Below are 21,452 nucleotides of genomic sequence, written 5' to 3' on the forward strand. Positions count from 1 at the left end.
TTCTCTATGGATACATTAGAACTTTACAGAGAGGCGAGACAGGACACACCCAGATTAGATGTTGGACAAATGTTTTCGCTGTTTGGGTGCTCAGACACTGGAACCGCCACCCCGGGGGTGTTCAAGAGACGTCCGGAGGTGGCGCTGGGTGATGGGGGGCAGTGCTTTGGGGGTTACAGTGGCAGTGCTGGACTGGATGATCTCAGGGGTCTCCTCCAGCCTTTATGACTCCCCCTTTCCCGACAGCCGCCCCCCAGCCCTCCATGCCCGCACCGCCCCCAAACCCTCCATGCCCGCACCGCCCTCGGCCCCCCCGGCCCCGCCGCCATTTCGCGCGGCGGGCGGGGCGGGGCGGGCGGCGCTGCCCCGGAAGTGCTCTGCCCGCGCCCGTCCCTGCCGGGAACATGGCGGCCGTGTCCGTGCTGAGCGCGCCCGCCGGCGGCTTCAGCTTCGACAACTGCGCGCGGTGAGGCCCGGGGGGAGCGGGGGGAGCGGGGGGAGCGGGGCCGGGGCTGCGGGCCCGGGAGCGGGCCGGGGGAGCGGGCCCGGGAGCGGGAGCGGGCCGGGGGAGCGCGGGGGACCCCTCCGGCCGCCTCACTCCGCTGTGTTGCAGGAACTCGCTCCTGGAGGCCGAGCTCGCCCAGAAGGGGCTGCGGGTGCCCGCGCCGCGCAAGACGGGCACCACCATCGCCGGCATCGTGTTCAAGGTGAGGCGGGCGGGGGCGAGGCCGGGCCCGCAGAGGCCTCGGCCGCTGCTGCTGAGTCACCCCCGCTGCCCCCGGGAACGGCCCTGTGGAGAGCGGGAATAATTCTCCCTTCCTCTAGGATGGCATCGTCCTCGGAGCGGATACGAGAGCAACCGAGGGGATGGTTGTTGCTGACAAGAACTGTTCAAAAATACACTTCATTTCTCCCAATATCTAGTAAGTGTTGATATTGTTCATTGTGTAATAAATAGTTATTTGTGTCCATTACTGTGTGATGGTGTTGGTAATGGTACTGGGGTTTTTAGCTCTGTCCTTTGCTAACACCAAATATAAAGATGTGCTTGAAAACGATAATTTATTAGCAAGGCTTGAGGATTTGTGGTTTTCTATTTACACTTAGCAGGCTGTCTTGTTTCATGCTCTGAAAATACTGACTGTATGAGAACTTAATTTCCTCAATTTTGCAAAGACAAAATTTCTATTTGTTGCATAAAGCATAGGGGCTTTTACCTCTCTTGCCCTCCCCACCCTTTCCTGACTTGCTCCCAACACTTTTCAGTTGTTGTGGTGCTGGAACAGCTGCAGACACTGAGATGACAACTCAGCTGATCTCCTCCAACCTGGAGCTCCACTCCCTGTCCACAGGACGACTTCCAAGGGTTGTCACGGCCAACAGGATGCTCAAGCAGATGCTCTTCAGGTAACTGAGTGGGCTTCTTGTTTGTTAACAGTGCTGTTAAAACCACTAAGTAATGCTTAAGGAGCATCCTCCCTCAGCTTCCTTACCTTTCATAACGAGACTTTGTAATTGCTCTTTGCTTCGTAGGCTTTTGAACTGAGGTGGAAGAGAAATCAAAGTTTTAGAGAATTGGTACTATAGTTGTGCTGTGGTGCAGTGATCACCTGGCAAAAATAGAAAGGTATTAATTTAATAGGCTGTTGATCACACCCATGAAGAACTGTTGTGTACCTTTGGTGAGATGGTTGGGTCAGTAATACTGTAATGTGCAGGCTTGTAAAACTGGGAGTTTTATGTGACTTGCAATAGAATCACTGCCTCAATGTCTGCTGGACACTGAAATAAACTGTATTTTTCTAAATTTCTTAATTTACTGCTCCCAGCTGGTAGAAGTAGCCTGTGTAGTACAGAGCTACACTGGGTAGTTGTGGGACAGTTCTCCAGTGTCTGTGTTGTGTTAAATAGAACCACAGCTGTATTGTGGGGTTTCAGACTCACAGACAAACCTTGCTCCCAGGTACCAAGGCTACATCGGCGCTGCCCTGGTTTTGGGGGGAGTGGACGTGACGGGCCCTCACCTGTACAGCATCCACCCCCACGGATCCACAGACAAGCTGCCCTACGTCACCATGGGTGAGTGACAGCACGGGGCAACACTTCAAACTGTTCTTTAAAGTGCTTTTATTTGACCTCCGTTGTTTGGTGAGAGCTGTACGGGCCTCAGACTTCAAAGATAAAATTGTACCTGCATTTGTGAGGTGGGTGCACTGTTCTGTTTCTTTACAAACACGGGCTGGAATGCTGTTTAACTCTCAGCTGCTGAAAAGCTGGTGTTAGGAGCTTTGCTGTGTGTGTTCCCCACGTGAGAATTGTGGGATTCCCAAAAACTTGCTGAATGAAAAAAATTCCTCAGAAGTGTGGTTTGCATGTAGTCCTGACTTGTGGTTCATATAAATTTCTCTTGGGGACCTTGTGTTTCATTCGGAAGCCTCAGGCAGTTTTAAAGGGAAGCTTGTTTTTGGTAGAGCCATGGAAGTGTGATGGAGAGTCTGAGTAAACATATCAGAAAACTGATCTGAAGTTGTAGTGTGTCAGATTAGTAAATTGGATTCAGCCCATGCCTGGGGCAGCTTTTATGCTGGTTCTGCGATGGGAAGGCGTAAATTCGTAGATTTTTGTTAGTTTTTTCTGTGCCTGGTTGGCACCTCTGGATCAAACACCTCGGTAGGGTTCTCCTGGAGGGGTGAGGGGTGTGTTTCTCCGCGGGCTGTTGGCGCTGCTGCAGTGGTGCCCTGGGATGAGCTGTGATCACCCGGTGCAGTCAGCGCTGCAGTGGTGCCCTGGGATGAGCTGTGATCACCCGGTGCAGTCAGCGCTGCAGTGGTGCCCTGGGATGAGCTGTGATCACCCGGTGCAGTCAGCGCTGCAGTGGTGCCCTGGGATGGCCCTGGTTGATCACCCGGTGCAGTCAGCGCTGCAGTGGTGCCCTGGGATGAGCTGTGATCACCTGGTGCAATTAGCGCTGCAGTGGTGCCCTGGGATGAGCTGTGATCACCCGGTGCAGTCAGCGCTGCAGTGGTGCCCTGGGATGAGCTGTGATCACCCGGTGCAGTCAGCGCTGCAGTGGTGCCCTGGGATGAGCTGTGATCACCCGGTGCAGTCAGCGCTGCAGTGGTGCCCTGGGATGAGCTGTGATCACCCGGTGCAGTCAGCGCTGCAGTGGTGCCCTGGGATGGCCCCGGTCGATAACCCGGTGCAGTCAGCGCTGCAGTGGCGGCGGGAGGCCGCGCGATGGCGCCGCTGCCCCGGGAACGGCCCGCGCGGTCACGTGCCGGCATTGTGCGGGATTGCTCCCCTGGATCCCGCATCCACGGACCTGCCCCGCTCCGGCACACGGACTGCACAGCCCAGCTGTACCGGGAGCTGCCGCGCGTTCCCTGGAGCCAGCCACGCCTTCCCCTGGGCACACGGTGACCTTCCTGCTTTAGTACCGGAGTGGCGTTTCTGAGCATCCTGGCTGCTCCTCTTTCCCTCCACCAAAATAACATAGTAGCAGGCTAAGTTCAAACGAGTAGGAAGTAGCATATCAATGGATTAAGTTCCTTGTAGCTTAAACTTTGATTTGCTGTTGGCAGTACCAGGCCTGGCTGGTGCTTACACTCTCCTTTTGGTCACACTGTCAGACAAAGCCCTTCTCAGCATCACTGTCCTTTACCTTCCCACTCATGGTGCACTGATACTTCCTCCCGTGACTAGGAGATAATTTATATGCATAAACTAATAAAAAATTAGCTTATGCATATAGACAAAAGATAGAATTGAAACAGCAGAAAAACTATCAAAAGTCAAATCATAGACAGCAGTTGGAATTGTATTTCAGTCTTATTTAGCCTGCTCTATTGTTTGTTGTTTTTTTCCCTGAGTGTTCTAAAGGCAGTTTGTTTAAATCAAGGTAGGTATTTTTGGCCAGTTAGCTTCTGGAAATTCAGTATTAAATAGGAAAGGAGATTGAGAGGTTGGATTTTATTTTGGTGTGCTGGAGTTTGTCTGTGGATGGACAGAGCGGTGTCCTGCCTTGCAAGGGAAATTTAAAAGGTACTCAGTGCTTACTCAGGAGTGAGAACATCAAATTAAACTGTTTATGCTGACAAAGGACAAAATTGGATTTCAGCAAACGATGCAAGATTGTCTGATGGCTTGGCTTGTCTAGGAAAGCTTCTGGCCAAGACTTATAATGAAATGCATGCATAAAATTAAAGCACTTGGAGTGTGTAGTTGAGCTTTCGGAAGCAGGCGGAGTGTTCAGGAGTCTCTGGTGGCTGGAGCTGCTCCCCTGGTGCCAGTGGTGCTTCATATTCATAAATCAGCTCTTCATGCACTGGCAGTGTCGTGCTGCAGAGCAAGCACTCCCACTGCTGGGAGCCAGCCCCCAGCCAGGATCCGGCTGAAAAATGATCCCAGTCCGTGGGGCTGCGGAGATCACGGAATTTTTGCCTGGGATGAACAGCAAATTGAATAACAATGAGTGTGTGTGAATAAATGCCCTGTCAGGGAGCCCTGGCAGTGATGGATTAGGAAGTGCTAAATGTTGCTCTCTCAAGGCTCTGCACATCCTCCAGTGTGGCAGGTGGGGTAGCAAACAGGTCCTTGGGTGAGGAAATGGACTGTACTTAGCAATAAGAACTTGTCTTCAATGAAGGTTCTGCTAAAAAGATCCAGTTCATCTGTTTTAGAAAAGCTCCTGCAGTTACAAAACACAGTGAAAATTATTGTCAGCTGGATTTTTTTGCTATGTGTCAGTAATTATCTTTCACTTTAAATCACTACTGAAGTGGTACAACTGCTCAAGTGAGGACCAGACAGTATTTTTAAAGTGAATTTATTACAATTGCATCCAGGAAATTTAATAACTTTGTTGTGAAAATTCAGGAAATGACCAATGCTACTTAAGAAAACAACAAATTCTCTTATGGTCTCATAACTCACCTGCTTCATGCCAGTCATCAGACTGAAAGGCATTTGTCTCAGAGTAGAGCTTTACCTCTCAGCTTCTGTAGTTCTTTAGCATTTGCTTGGCAGTCAATATTTTTATATATTTAAATACTAGATTAATACTTCCTGGATATTTGTTTCTAAAGTGCAGCTTACTGAAAATGTATGCAAAAAAATTTCTTTGGAATTGAAATGACATCTTTTTCTTGATGGTTGTGTTTCCAAGGATATTAAATGTAACCATTCCTAGCAGTTAGTGGGTTTTGAAGATCCAGCTGAAAGAGTTTTTTCCCTGAATGTTATATAATAGAAATAAATGATAACTTTACCAATTATTTTTTGTTTTAATTCTTACTGCTCACGCACAGCAGAGAGAGAGAAACTTTAAACATGTGAAAAAAAAAAAAAGTCCAACAAAGGAAATTTCCTATTTCTGCATTGGCTGTGTGTTGACTTCAGTTTGAAATCTTAGCTAAGATAAATACCTGGTTTGGTGTCTCTCGAATCTGGGCTCAGGTAGAGACACTGTTTAATGACACGTTACTGCACAGCTTTCCTGAAGGTTCTGGCAGATTTGAGGCTGAACTGCTGCACCTTTGGAGGGCTGAGTCCGAACTGGCAGTGACTTAAATCAGTTATTGTGTGTATGGGGTGGGAAATCCATCCCTAATTAATGGATGGTGTTTTGCTGTGTTTGGATTTTATCTTTCTCCAGACATTATGTTTGGGAATTGTGAAGCTTGTTTCTACATAAAGGCAAAGCATGCTTGTTAAAAATGAATTATTGTGCAAGTGCACGGACAAGAGAGCAGCTGTTTCCACACATACAAACAAGTTCTCCATAGACCCTTAATATCCAAGTTTTCTGTGTTTTTATAGGAACTGCAATAAGAAAACCTTATTGCAGTGTTTACTTAAGTTCCCAGATTTTATTGCCTGCTCTCCTGTTACAATGCAGCTTTCACAAGGCAGTTGAGGTGCTTGGAACATTGTGGGGTTGTGTGGATGGTGTGTGGAGTTTGCCGAGGAGAGGGCAGTCGGTGTGATGGGGCAGTGGGGTCTCAGCCCCGCTGGGCAGTGACTGTCCTTGGCTGCTGTGCATTCCTGTGTGCCAGGGGCTGTGCCCGTCCCCAGCAGGGCAGGGGGCCTGCCCTGGCTCCTGTGCCACAGGTGGATGTCTGTGTGCCAGCAGGATTTCCCACTGCAGTTCCCATCACTGTGGGCAAACAGCACGTGGTTTGCCTTGGTGGAGACCTTGGGAAGTGTTTGTCCATCGCTGTGAACACCCCGGGCTTACATCTGGTGCTGGGAACAGTGAAGAATCTTCACTGTGCTGGTTAAGATAAAATCTGTTCTGTCAGAGAATGCTTAGCTGTGCTGGGAGGCTTTTGCTAAGGCGGTTTTTAACTGCAAGCTTATAAAGCTTATGTTTGGGATTTATAAGCACCAGAGAAAAAAGCAAACGAGTCTATTCAGCTTTTCCAGCTTTACTTCCTGTTCTGTTAGAACCTCCTTAGGATCTGGGTTTTCAGATGTAAATGTCTACATACATGTAGGTTTAATTAAGTTAAGACTTTCAACAACTCTTTGAAAATTTACATTGTAGGACTGTCAGTATTTAGTTATTTAAAGCTGATACTGGATTTGGCATTTATTGTGTCTTGGTAACAGAGTGGGATAAATAATTAAGTGTAATTCTTTATGTATAAAGGATTTCATGTGCTGTAACGTAAGATTCCCCTGCCTTTTTAGTTTTTCTTTTTCCCTTAAATCTGCTGAGTTCCTGCCCATTGGTTCTTTTGGGAACTTATTTTAAAAAGGAGCTGGAGGAATTAATCCAGCCTGAGCCATGTGTTATCAATAATTTTTACATGTCAGTAGAATTTTTAAGAAATTAAGACCACTTTTTCTTAGCTCAGTAGCTAATGTATTAATTTCAGTCAAATTGTGCATTTATACCTTTTATATTTCATTCTTGCATATTTTTTAGTCTTTGCACTCTAATAACCCTTCTCCAAGGGCAGAATTGTTTCCCAGCTTTGAGGATTTCCGTTCTGCTCATAGTAGGCCCTCATCTGGGTGTAGCAAGAATGTGGGCTTGGTTTGAGACCATAGCTCAGATATGTTTTTTCCTCATTAGAAATGTTCCTATGTCATTCCAGAAGAACTATTATTTTATGGTTCAGGTCCTGTATTTGTTTTGGCCCCCACCTTATTTTGACCTTGTTTGAAGGATCAGTAAAATTCCTTTTATTTGTGATTTGCTCTGTGATATCAGCTGTTTGTATCAGCAGTTCATTTCTGCTTAAAAATCTGTTTTATTCCCAGCTTCAGCATTTAAAAAATGGAGTTGTGTATTGCTCCAAGGTGTAAATGAATAGTCATTGCCTGTAATTCAAGTACACACTTAGAGTGTCCTACTGCTTTTAGATGTGATGTATTTGGTACTGTAAAGGTAATGATCCTCAACCACAGCAATATTCTGTAACAGGAATATCTGTCATATTCATCGGGATTACCATGTTCATTGATTTGTGTCTGTAAATCTGCTGTTTCAACCCTTTAAATTTGATCTATAATTGGACCTCCTTAAATGGTTCAGCTAAGGTAGTCTGTATTTTCTCAACAGTGTCACTGTCAGCTTCTCCTTTTTCATTATACATTCAGCAGACTTGATAAAATCAGCAGGACACCTCATTTGAAACTGTTTAATCGCTGCCTTTTGCTTTCACTAAACCATTGAGGTGGTCAAGCGATATACACAAATCATTTTAAATAGGAAATATGGCTTTCTCTGTGACCCAGCTAAACAGATAGCAGTATGCAAAACAAGTTAAAAAGTAATAAATGCCAAAAAATCTTCTAATTGGAGTAAAAAATTGCAGGTAACTTTATTCACTCCCCAAAAGTAGTGTTCTCTGAAATATGGGTAGGGCCACAGACAGACAAGATAATCTTCCTGAAGGCTCACTCTTTCTGAACAAAGCAAGTTTACAGTTTCAGATAGTATCACCCTGCTTTTTGTATTATTTCATGGAAAACCCATTTATAACCCTGCAGTCCCAGTGCTTTGGGCAGAGGTGGCTCCTGTTCCATCACTGCACTTGCACCTCATCCCTTCTGGAGAAGGAACATTAAACTCATGGTTTCATCTCTGTCACTTTGTTCATCTGTTATAGTTCAATGTAAAAATAATGGCACAGAGTAAATGCACAACAGACTGTTTCCAAGTTCCTGGGGGAAATAAGGTGGTGGCAGCAGCCCCTGCCCTGCTCCCATGGCTGGGTCACCCACCCCACGTGTAGGGTGAGAGTGCCAGGGTCAGAGCCATCTCCTCATTCCCACATCCCCTCTCACGAGGGCAGGAGCACTGGAGTAGGGATTCCATTAACCTCATCTTCATATCTGGTGTTCAAACTGGTCAGAAGGAAAGGGCTCTCAGGACAGGACCGTGCCAAGTGTGTGCACACAAGCTGAACTCTGGGCTTCAGTTAGGTGCTGGCCTTAGCACAGACACTTTGAGCCTGTGGTGAGCTGAGCTGGGCTTCACTCTGGTCTGTGCTGCTGAAATGGGTTATACTTTTCTCTAAAAAAATACCCTGTGTAACTCCACTGGCTAAAGGAGTGTCCTGGTGTCCCTGCAGGTTCTGGATCACTGGCAGCCATGGCAGTGTTTGAGGATAAGTACAAACCCGACATGGAGGTAAGAATCTTGGGGTTTTAAATCTCAGTGTTTCTTCCCTCAGTAATCCCTGTGATCACAAGAATTTAAGAGGTTTGAAGCTTTAAAGAAGTTAAAACTGCTCTAGTTTTGCTGCGCTTAAAATATACTAGTGCCAGCTTACTGTAAAGTTGTAAAAATTGATGGATAAAATAAATTTGCAAGAAGCTATATTTCTATATGGAAAAATGTGTGCTTTTAATGTAGATGAAAGCTTTAAAGACCTACAACTTACTGGTTATAGTTGACTTCAGGAATTTACCAGCCCTTGCACAGTCAATATTGCTGGTTTTTTATCCATCAGTCCTTCTCTCTCAGTCTTGAAAAGAGAATGCTACAAAAAGTGTTCAAGTAGTACATGAAACAATCCTGGTTGATTTGGTGTGTTCAGAACTAATGTCTGCAATTTAACATCTGTTGAAAGCTGATTATCAGAAGACTCTTAAGGTTATGGGGTTTGTGTTTTGCTGCTGATACTGATAAAAATTGAAAAATGTTTGATTGGTTGTTAGAATCATTCAGGAGAGCTAAAATCTGAGTGTCATAAGATCAGAACAAGCTGTTCAGTTACAAATGGATGCAGTGCATTATTTTTGTATTTTCTGTTGTATTTCCTTATACTTGGTTACACCATGTTCAGTGCTCCTAAATTAAACCCTGAAAATCCAGTTGTCTCCAGACCCACTATTGATGAAAATAACCCCAAAGCAATTACAGGGCTTTCTGTAACTCTTATTTTGTAAAATGCCTCAGTAATGTCAAGCCCTCTTAAACCACATTAATCTCTTCAGACTCTCTGCGAACACTTCTTCTCATTCCAATTGATTAATAATTCCACAGTAAAGGAGAAATGAGAATTGAACACAAAATTGAAAATTGAACCCATTAAAAATTACTTGTAACACTAACAGTCACAATCATTTCAGTCTAAAATGCAGATAAATCTTGCAGCTCTCCAGTATCCCTGAGTAATGTGGAAAAGGAAGAAGTTTATTTGCATCAGCAGAGGTCTTCAGATGTTCCTCATTTTTGTTCTGCAGCTGCTGTGGGTCAGTTCCTCCCCTTCAAGTGCACTGTGTTTTGGGGTGATGGTCCCATCAGTCCACTGAGTTCCTCTCTATAAAGCTGATAGATTAAAATGTAAAGTGATCTCTTGTACCCTGTCACCTGTCCTGACGAGGCACCATGTCTAATACCAGTTGATTTAAAAAAAAAACCCACCTTGTTTTGAGAAGTTTGCATTAGTTAATTGCTGAAGTGTTGGTGAGAAGCAGTTTTCCAACTCGCCCTGGCTCCTCTCTGTCAGTACCTGTGCAGTAGCTGTAGGTGTGCAAAGCTCTGGACACACAGGAGGATCAGGGTTCCTGTGTTACCACGGTGTTTTGGGTGGTATCTGAAGACTCTGGGCTTCTGGTCCTCAGTGTATTTATAAATGTTACCAGAAATACTGGAATACTTCTGGTAGGCACTCGAGTGTCTTGGGGAGGGAGCGTCACAGCAGATGGCTGATAGAGCCACTCCAGAGAGGAAGACTCTCTGTTTTCCCCTCTCCCCTCACGCTGCTGTAAGAATGGCAGTCTCCTTTTCCAGCCTCCTGGGTGACTGTGCACTTGGTGTGTGTGCTGTTCCACTGAAAACATGGACTGCAGATCCTGGGAACCAACAGCTACAGCACAACAGTCCTCTTTCAGAGATACAAATGGCAAAGAGCTGTGCTGTGCAACTCACATTTTCATCTGATTCTCAGCTAGTTTTCAAGCTTGTATTTTAAGTCATTTTCTGTGTAAGAGCAACCGAAAAAGGCACCAAAAATTGGTAAATCTCCAAATTTTCCTATTTAGAAAGGTCATCCTCATTAAACTGTCTTCACACACAACCATAAGTGGCAGCAGATAGTCACTGTTATAACAAGCATGCAGAAATGCAGCCTACCAATTTGTTGAAATAGATATTTAGATTTTGAGGCTCGCATGTACCTTAACTCTTCCTTTGGTTTTCCTGGATAATCTGATATTATCTAATAGCAATTCAGGAAGTGTATTAACCAAGCCAGCAAAGTTTCAGGTGCTAAAGCTCAGTTGTACTCTTAAACACTTCCTCATACTCTGTTATGGCTGCCAGCTTATAATATATACCTTTTAAGTCAGATATGGGTTTTTTTACAGTAAATTAACAAAATAACAAATATTTCTATTGAAGTAAATCCAAATTAAATCTGAAGTACGCTATATATATTTTACATAAAACTTCCTATGAAATTGCATTGAAAATAAACTTAAAATTCCTGGAGATTAATTTAATAAAATAGGTAGAAAATTATTATTTTTCTGTCAAGATCAATGCTCCTTTCTCTTGCACTAATTGTCAGAATATCTTCCTAGGGCTACTGGAGGGTAGTGGTGTGCTTCAAGACCATCACATCACAGAAAAATGATTCAAAGGCAAACTGTCCTGCACCCTCTGGTATCAACTTGCAAATTAGCATCTGGAATGTAATTAAACAAGCTTAATGAAAGTAGCAGCTGAATACTACTGGAAAAGACAATCAGCTTTTTTGCCTCTGATATATATTCTGTACTATTGAAGCTGATCACCAAACGCATCGTGTGAGCACAGTTAAAAAAAATTAGCATTTATTTGAAGAATAGGAACTGTTTTTCATTCTGTTATGCTTTTGGCATGCACTGGTGTCCCAGGAGAGCCATGCCACAGCAGATAGTGCACAATATTTATAAATCCATGACAGGCAATAATAGCAACTTGAAAAATTCTTTTGCTAGAATTTCAAGTTGAGAGCTGCCAAAAGCTGAGAGGATCAAATCTGCAGTGGCAGCTGCTGTGCCCTACAGTTAGAATTGTAGACTTTGAAGATGCTCAACTAAAAAAAAAAAAAAACTAAAAAAAAAAATAAAAAAAAGACTGCAGGCTTAGCCAATTTTTGCAGGTTTCTAGAGCCCTGGCTCTCTGCCTTTTGAAGATGAGTTGCTGAAGCTTCTCCCAGTGCCTGAGGCATGCTAACACCAGCAGGATGTGTTTTTTTCCATAGACTTAGTGTGTCTTCAGATTTAAGTAGCACATGCTTTGTCAGTGCCAACTGTGATGGTCCTTTCCCTGGCTGTGGTGCTGGGAGATGATCCTCACCCCCACCCCTCCGAGGGGACACCCCCAGTGCCACTTGTGCAGCTGATTTATGGAGGCAGGGCTCGCTGGGGAGCCAGTGCTGGCCTCTGGAGGAACCATTAGAGATCGCTGAGCATGGGAACACTTTCAGCCCTCAAGGCCTGTAGATGCTTCAAAAATGTAATGCCAAGCACCTAACTACTGTGGAACAATATTAATCTGTCATGTGGGCAGCTATAGATCTGCTTTAAAAAACATAAGTGGAAGAACAGCACATCTAATGGAGTGTTTTGAGCTCAGATCTTTCATTGCAGCCAATTTTTCTTCCAATAGAGTCGCCACGTGGTTTTTAAACCTCACAGTCATTTTGCAAATGCGTTTGTGCCTTCTGGTGTTAAACAATAACAAAGAAATACTGGATATGGAAACCGTCGTGGTCTGGGGAAAAAAGTGTCTACAGAATTAAGTGCTGGAATTCTGGGTTTATCTATCCTCTGGTTCTTGAATTCCTCAGGAGATGGGGAGAGGGGATATATTTTATTCTGGTATTTGATTTCTGGTGTTTGAAAAGTAGAAGCTTTTTGTCTGTAGAAGAATTACTTGATCCACAGTGGAGCTGTGTTGTAGCCTTCTTGTTTAAGCAAGGAAATAGGCTGCTTGTAACTTCATTTCTTTTCTGTATTTCATCAAAAAAACCAGGTTTAATAAAAAGAGGCTCCAAAAGGATGAGGACCAGTAGAAGCCACAGAAAGCAGAGCTATTGCAAGGAAAAGGAAGTAAATCTTGGAGTAATGAGTTCAGGAGCATAGAATAGGTGGAAAAAATGAAAGGAGATAGTCTGGCAGATAGTTAATAATTATTTCTAGGACAGATCACTACAAATATGTGAGATGATATTTACAGTCATTTATTGTACCGTTTCTGAAGTGTGGCAGGAAATCAAGTGTTACTGAATGAAAACAAAAATACCCTGGAGGGTATGAACAGATGAAAAGCAGAGGAGACTGTTCTGAGTGTGTTCCACATGGAACACAGCTCTCTCCCCTGCAGCAGCTGTGCTGTCCCCAAACCTGCAGCTTGCTGTCCCACTGGAGGGGTGTCTTCCTTCCCCTGTTGGCCAGGTTTGCTTTGGTGGCCTTTCTGCAGTGATGACTCTGCTCCCCTGTTTGGGGCCAGTGTGGGTTGGGAGCAATCTGGTGAGCAGGTTGGCGGGCAGGTTTGGGAGAAGTGATTTTTGAGGTACTCGTGAGTATCCCCCTCTCCCTGAGTGAAGCAGCTGAGGCACGGAGAAGCCTTTCCTCTGGATGCTCCACGTGCTCTGGGATCTTTGCTGTACCGAAGTGCAAAGTAGCCCGAATGCAGCTTTCACTGTGTACCTCTTATTTCACTAAAAAATGCATCAGGCACATACAAAATATTGTGAAAACATGTCACTTTCTTCCATTTCTAAGCAGCTGACACATAGATCCTTCAAACGTTCCTGTGCTCACATTTCCCACTGTCCCTCAATATGGTGGAATTGTTTTTGTTTATTAACCACGGCAGGAATAGTGAGCTATTTTTGGAATCTGTCGAAACTCTCTACTCCTCAACAATAGTTGTCTCGGTGTTGTCGGCGTGTGCAGGGGGCTGGGCGGGTGACAGGCTGCAGATGAGCCCCTGTTCATTAGTGATGGAGATGAGGGTGGCTGTGCCCCACGGGCTCAGGTGCGGGACTGCGGCCGGTCCCGCCAGCTGACACCCCTTAATGACTCTGCGGGACCCGCACTGCGAGGGTCGGGCTCAGCTCCTGCAGACAATGGAGATCAACCAGGCTAGGGGAGTTAGGCTGGAGAGCCTGCCTGAGATACTCGAACCCCTGCTGGTGTCAGACACGGAGATTTAAGTAAATGTGGGGGGGAAATCTGACTGGGTGAACAGAAAGCAGGACTTTGTGTTTGTGTGCCTTGGGTGTTTCATTACCCGTGACAGGAACTGAGCCTGTTAGTGGCATATCTCCACTCCGTGCTGCCAGAGCTCGTGGCACTGCACTTTGCAGCTCTCCTGACATAGCTGTGTTAGTGTCTCCTGCAGACACGGATTTTATGGGTAAATACCAGGTGTTAGTGCATACAGTCAGCCAGAAAATAAAGGCTTATCGTACCTGCTTCTTATTCTTAGGTTAGATAACAATTATCCTCTGGTAACCTGGTTTCTGCCTGACACGTTGGACAGTTTGTACAGTTTTCATCTTCTTTCACAGAATTGTGCCCTGGATTGATTTCCTTTGCGGAACTGGTATTAAACAGGAGACATGGGCTGATTTGGAGTGTGCCAGCTAGGTGTGCTGTGGAGTGGCTGGGATTACAGGTGAGGTGTTTGGAGGTGTCCCCTCTGAATGGATCAAAGCCCAGTTTGTGGGACGCTGCCCAAGTACCAGTGTGTTACCAGTGGTACCCAGCAGTGCCGCCTTCCAGTGTGCTGTTTGCAGACTGTATTGAGGGAAACAAATGTTGCCTCCGTGTAAATTGGGCCTTGCTGCATGACAAAGAGCAACAATTTCTTCACCTTTATGAAAGTAACACTTAAACTTTGTCCATAATAATGTAGACAAGCCGGCCAGAAGCAGGGCTCTGTGTTAAGAGATCATTTCACTGCACAGGGTAGGGGGAGGACAGGTAATTATTTTTGATGCATTTCTCAGGAGCAGGTGTTCCAGTTTAAATTGTTCCAGTTTGTGTATCTCCCATAAGTGCAGAACACAGGAAAATGTAGTGGAAAATATTTCACATGGCACAAAGCCCGAGCGCTGCTCCCGCAGCGAGGGCCGGCCAGGCCGAGGGCAATTGCTGTGAGGGAATGGGGATGAGGCAGAGCTGGGAGCCAGCCCGGGCTTTATGGAGCATTTTGGTGTATTAGGGAGGATAAATTACCAGAAAACCCAAGGCTTCCTTTCCAAATAAAATGTTGACCTTCATTCCCTTCCATCCTTTTGTCAGAGGTAAAGCAATAGTCATATGAGCAGAGATTTGCTTTATTCGAAACCAGATGTGTTGCTGCTTGCTATTAATTTGTTTATATGCAGTAATATCAGGTAGTTGTCACTGTAGTCTCTTGCAGGGTTTGCATACCCGGGGGAGTGAGGGTCGGTGTGTGACCGTAGGGCAGCTCAGGGAACAGCAAACTGGGGCTCTCCCAGTGCCAGGGGAGATTTACAGCTCTGGTACTGCTGAGAGAGTTCTCATTTTGAGAATCTGTTCCCTAAAAACCCATGAACTTCACCCATATGCAAGAGGTGATGGATTAAATGAGTTTTCCTATTCATTCTTAGTTCAGAGTGTGGGAACAGTATTAAAAGAAATCTCATAGTTGTGAGAGGAGCTTGTAATTTAATTCCGTGCCATTGGAAATATGGATTGTACTAATCCCCACGTAGGGAATGACATACAGCAACTAATGTTATTGAATAGTAGTTCCGAATCATATAAGTTCCTTGCCTTGGCAGGTAATTTGACATAAATTGTTAATGTAAATCCAGGTTAGTGGGGAAGACATTATTTTACTAAAAAAGATAAACTGCTGATTAATTCAGTATAGAACTCAATTACAAATTGAAAGTGTCTCTGCGGGATGCCAGTACCCTAAAGACAGCAGATGTTGAATTGATACTCCAGCATATTTCACCCTGGTATGAAATATTAACGTGGTTTATTATACTGCTGTATGATATCAGAGAGGGGGTGGGGATGAGCCTGGGCTCACAGGCAGCTTCCTTGGAACAGGGAAAAAAACTGTTGTCTCTGAGAATAATAATTAGGGACTAGAGAGCAGTTTGTTTGGAAAGTTCTTACTAGAAAATGGTTAGAAAAATAAACATTTACTGAGGCTTTAGTCACAATGAAGCTGACGTAAAATGCATAGGTCTAATATGAAAAACCAAGAAATAAGAGACAAGGAATGTCATTCCTTGCTTCTGAGGCAGCCCTGGGAATGCACACTTTTTGGGGGAAGACTTGTAATTCTGAGTGGTTTGAAGGTCACAGCCCGTTTCCAGCACAGTCCAGCCAAATCCATTCTGACTGCTGGAGCCTTCCAGCCTCCCCTTACAAGGAACACAAAGTACTTCTCAGATTGGTTCTCTCTGGACTTAGAGCAGACCTGAGCACCTCTCAAGTTATGGGCTGATCTCCCCCCCCCAGCCCCCACACAGCCTCTCACACCCCGTACTCTGCTGATTGCTCTCCCAAAGTCTAATTATGCTTCTGGAGGTGATTTTGTCCTTCAGGAGGTATTTCTTTCCTACCTCCAAATTCCCAACACTCCTTTATGGATTTATTTTTTTATTATCATTGTCCTTCCTGAAGCTTGTGATTTTTTTTTTCCTTCCCTTCTCTTCCCACAGGACTCTTGGGGATTCTCACTTTAAGTAGGATCAACTTTTTATATTATATAATTTGAGCATATTTCATTGTTGTAAAGGACTGTTGTGATAAGTATTTGCATTTGTTTATTTTTACAAAAATAGTTGCCTGCTTATATTCATGTTATACAAATATTGATAGAGCACTGCATTTCAAATTCTTCTAAGAATTGCTGTTGGAGAACTGCACTGTGTGTATTGCATCTCTGACAGCATCCTGGTGACCTGCAGAAGGGATTCATTTCATTTTGGTAAGAATTAGGAAAAAAAATAATTTCTAGAGTTTTTAAATCTGAAAAAGGCATTTCCTGTTTAACTTGCTTGTGGAGCTACAAAATATTGCAGAAATAATGTTCCCAAAGCCCTTCCAGCTGCTCCCTTTGCTGCTGGAGCATAATGATAAACTTGTTTACAGGCTATTAGTAAAGACAGTATTAATGTAATGTAGAAATACCCTCATCTCCTGTAGGAAAGTCTCTTTTTTCCTCCAGTAGCACTTGAAGTCTGGAAATTGCTTAAGTGAGAAGAGAAACTTGGTTCAAGTCATATACAAGAATAATGTGTAAAAGTTGCTCCTGGGTGCTGTGTGGGACTGGCGGCAGAGCAGCTGTGAGAGGTAATCCATCAGCCCTGAGTGTCTGCAAACTGCAACTCTCCAGATAACAGGTTTAAAGTAAAGATTTAATACAGGCTCTATCTGCTGTGATGTTGCAGTGACAGTTTAAAACTCATTCTCTAAATCTCAGCAGACTTTATAGCCAGCAGTGGGCCCATATAAAGCTTAATGGCATTACAACACATAAATCATCTTTTAAAGACGCTACCAGTAGCGCCAATATTAAATGCAGACAATTGTCTGTGTTATAAATAATTTATCAAACACCGTTTCAGATTAGCCTTCCATGCTGAGTTATTTATTTTAGCCTTTACTGCCCTATTCCTCAGGCACCCTTTGGAAGCTCCGTTCCTGGTCAGTGTAATGAACTGGGGTCTGTTCCCCAGCACAGCTGTGGTGACCATTACCATGGAGCTGGACCTCGCTGCCTTTCCCAAGCGCTGCCCATTTGTCAGGCGAGGTAAATGGAGCTGCACATTGGAGTCCAGGGACACATTGTGGGGTGTGATGGGGACAGACAGATCGCTCCATAAAGTGCTGCTTGTCACTGCTCGCTGCCCCTACAGTTCATCACTCGCTGTAATCTCATTTAAGGAGCACTCTGGGCCCCACAGGAGGATATTCCCAGTTAGCTTGGTCTTTGCAACCATAAAGCAGGAAGTGCTCCTTTTATATACTCTGAACTTTTAGGGTTTTTTAAGATTAATTATTACAGTGGCTCATTGAGGCCCCTGTACTTCAGGCTGTGTCAGCAGTTTCCTGCTGGCCCCCTATTTTGTGACTGGAAACAGCAGTCCTTGCTGAACTCCATGCAGGATTTTTCTTGTGGCTGTCCTGGCCAGCTTTCTAAATTGTAAAAAGAAGAACAGGAAACAGCACCGAGGCAGAGTTTTCTAAAATGACAATTCCTGCAGGTTCACAGACTGGGCTGCACTGTGGCAGTGAAGGAGCTGAGGTTACAGCCTGGGCTCTCTGTGCAGTGGCTGCCTCAGTGCACTTACAGCTCTGCTCTGCTGATTGAACTTTAATGAGTATTTTTAGAATCATTTTGATAACAGTAGGTTGATAGAGTACATTTTTAAAAGCAAATAAATTTTAAATTAGAAGAGTCTGTGAGATTTAAAGTGTTGTTTTAAAAAGATGAAATTAAAAGGAAGAATGGAACAGACCTCCCCCAATTTGCTGTAGTATTCCTAAACTGCTTTTCTTACACTAACACGTAGCTTAAAATTATTCTGGTTTTGCTACCACTTAATTTTTAAAACAGATCTATGCATACTTCTTTGGTTCATTTTATTTACTTGCACTATAGTACTAAAATACCCTTGGTCTGCAACAAATCAGTCTTTTATCAGTTGAGTGAGGAATTACTTGCTTATCATGGTTTTATTGCCAAAAACACTGAAGAAAATGTTCAGGAATTATTTTTACAGCATGGCTGTATTGTTCTAGTCAGCTTAGTAGGAAGCATAATTTATTTTTTTTATTTTATAAAGAGTAATAGTGGTGGAACTGGCAGTGAAGTAGGAATTGCAGTTGTTTCTGTTGTTCACTGCAGGCCGTGTCCTACTCCAGTCCCGTGTCTGCTGCACAACCTGGGATAGAAGAGGCCCAAACCTCTGAGTGCAGGGATGTGCTTCTGGTTTATTATTGCTGTACTGGAGCAGGCAGAGTTTGCAGTCAGTTCCTTACACACCCTTGAGAGAAGGAAGGGTCTCACGGGCACTGCTTTGGGCTGGAGAGGCTGCTGGAAGCCCAGTGTGAGTGTCTCCGTGGGCACAGCCTGCTGTCCTGGCACGGTGACACTGCCAGCTCACCGGGCACAGGGACAGGCTCGGTGCAGCTGAGGGGCAGGACCTGCCCTCGCTGGGAGCTGCAGAGGGAGCCAGTGCCACTGGAATGGCTCGGGAAGGCTGTCAGTGCCACCAGCACTCTGTTCCTGATGCCTCTCAGCAGTACCAGTCGTGTTTTTGTGGTGGTGGTGAGAATGATGATCAGAGATCTGGTGTGATATTCTGAGGGGTAGTTAGATGAACCTGAATGCTTCCATGTAAAAAACACTTCTGTGAATGTCCTTTGTGTAGTGTGGGCTTCGTTGCACTCTGGTTCAGGCTGTTTCAGGTCTAAATAGTAACTGTCTCAGTCACATCCATTACTGTAGCAAAGCTTCACTTTTTCACTTAAATAGTAAAAACTAATTGCAGTATTTTGACAGCAGTACCTTGTTTGACCAGTGTTTTCAGCAGGTTTCTGTAAATTCTCTGCATTTGTGCTCAGGACTGGAATTACAGCTGGTCTGCAGCTCAGCTCCGTGCAGAGCAGAGCTGCTCCATCCCAAAGCTCCTGTTAGGATGAGCAGATGAATTTTGCAAACCAAGCCATGCTGCAAAATGGTGCTTTATTTTGGTGCTATAAAGGCTGATGAAATAGCCCTGACCTGGGGAAGCCTTGTACCTGAACTCCAGTGACTCTAATGTGTGTGCAGCTGTCACACAAGACAGGCAGCTGGAAGGTACACGTGCACAAAAGCCTGGAAGTTAAAAATGGTAAAATTTATTTTCTCCATTCATTAAGATAAAAAAAAAAAAAATCTGAGTTTTGCTTCCTAGACTGTCTTTAGCAAGTCTGATCCATCCTGGGGTGGTGGAGCATGGGCAGGGTAAAGGGTTGCCCCTGGATAGTCCCCCTGTTCATGCCCTGTGGCACTTTGGTGATGGTCCTGGGAGCTGCCAGCCCTGGGCAGTGAGAGCCTCTGAACTGTTGCAGGAGGAGGAGGCCAAGCAGCTGGTGAGAGACGCCATCGCAGCCGGGATCTACAACGACCTGGGCTCCGGCAGCAACGTCGACATCTGTGTCATCAGCAAGAACAAGCTGGACTTCATCCGGCCCTACGACGTGGCCAACAAGAAGGGGGACAGGTGGGTGACCCTGAGGCTGTGTGTGATCCCTGCTCTGCACAGCCAGTCCTACTTTTGCCAGAGATCTCTGACCTGTGGGTGGATTGCAGCTGAACAGAACCAATGAGTGGCTGCACCTGCAGCTGAACACAGGCTGGCAGAGGCACGTGCAGAGAACAGCAGAAGTTCTTCCCTGCCACAGTTTTACCAGGCTCTTGAGTTTTGGGCAGTTTGAGGAAGTAATGGACTTTTGTCTTTGCTGCCCAGACCACTGATTTCTGTAAAGAGCTTTCCAGTTATGTGGCAATTTTATTTTTTTTTTGTAATCACAGTTTTCCAGAATTGCTGGTTTGTCTGAAACTTTGTCTGTTAGTGCAGTCAGCTTAGACTTTGCAGTAGGCACAGTTCCTTTACTTATTTTGGACTTTTATAGGAAACTTCTAAAGGTGATCAGTTCCAAAACTCTCAGGCACATGGTGTGACTCTTGGGGATGGTCCTGTGCAGGGCTAAGGGTTGGACCTTGTGGGTCCCTTCCAACTCAGCATATTCTGTGTGATTCTGTGATTCTGTAAAATTTAAATGCAAGTTTTCCCATGTATCATCTTCCTGATTAATTTCCCCCCATTTCTTTCCCAGGTTTGGCAGGTACAAGTGTGCAAAGGGAACGACTGCTGTTCTCACAGAGAACGTGGCTCACCTGGAGCTCGAGGTGCTGGACGAGACCGTGCAGACCATGGACACGTCCTGAGCTCTGATTGTGGCTCTGTCCAGCCCAATAAAGAGGCTCTGCCCCTCCCTGTCTGTGCCTGGTGCTCCTTCCTGCTCTGTCCAAGGTGAGGCTCGAGCAGCAGAGCTGCAGCAGCTCCGTCCTGCAGGGCTGGGGCTCTGAGAGCTCTGTGGGTGAGGGCAGGGCAGAAAACCAGCTGCCTTGTTACCTCACTCCAGGAGCAGAACAGCAGGAGTAAAGCTGCTCTGTGTAAGCCCCACTGGACAAGTTTTAATTTAATTGAATGTTCTTTTCCTGATGGAAACAGGAAAAGGTATGAAAACAATGAGCAGTGGTGGTTCTGAACTGCTGCCCTTGACCTCCAACAGGCACTGCTCTCCTGCCACCCCACTGCAGGGAAGGAACTCTGGGCATCAGGGGATGTTTGTGTTATTTTTGCCCCATTTTCTGTAGGTAGAGACAGGATACAGGGCAGATCCAGCATCATTCAGTTTGACTGTCTTGTCACTTACCTCCATTTACACCTGTTTTGTCCTAAAATGCTGGGCTTGTACCACTTGAGTTAATAAGATTTCAGGCTGTTTCATACAGCACTACATAATCCTGAAAAAAAACAGCCAGAAGAACCCCTTACAGAATTATTTTTCAAGTGAAAAGGGGAGGTGTAGCATTGACAGGCAGCTTCAAAAGGTGAACTGGTGCCAGTCCCCAGCCTTGGCATCCTGCAACAAAGATCCTGGAAAACCAGCTCTGATATGCCACAGTTCAGAGGGTAAAGACTCTCGTGTTTTCCCTTGGGACAAGTGACAGTCTCTCTCCATCCATCCATTTGCTGGAAAAGCAGCTACACACACACCACAGCTGGTAGGAGCAGTTTCCCACATATTTAGGCCTGTTTTTTGGGGGGGGGTTGTATTTCCTTTAATACTGCACTTTTTAGTTTTTTAAACAAAGATGTTTATTTTGGAAATAATTTTTTTTATTTATCTAAAAATGCACAATTGCAAAAAATTACCTTTTGAAATACATTTCC

The 21,452-nt window shown here is 45.0% G+C and overlaps 1 protein-coding gene across 1 annotated transcript; it reads left to right on the forward strand.

Annotated features, from left to right (window-relative positions):
• Positions 1-343: 343 nt before the first annotated feature.
• PSMB7 (proteasome 20S subunit beta 7) lies at positions 344-20,487 on the forward strand. Its single transcript, XM_051807585.1, has 8 exons — positions 344-466; positions 614-707; positions 826-923; positions 1,267-1,407; positions 1,964-2,079; positions 8,583-8,641; positions 19,561-19,712; positions 20,329-20,487. Exons 1-8 carry the CDS (start codon positions 405-407, stop codon positions 20,438-20,440), a joined length of 834 nt encoding a protein of 277 aa, XP_051663545.1. The 5' UTR covers positions 344-404; the 3' UTR covers positions 20,441-20,487.
• Positions 20,488-21,452: the final 965 nt, after the last annotated feature.

This window comes from Manacus candei, unplaced genomic scaffold (genome assembly GCF_025592945.1).
Source record: "Manacus candei isolate 608988 ecotype Guabito, Panama unplaced genomic scaffold, ASM2559294v1 h1tg000071l, whole genome shotgun sequence".
NCBI lineage: Eukaryota > Metazoa > Chordata > Aves > Passeriformes > Pipridae > Manacus > Manacus candei.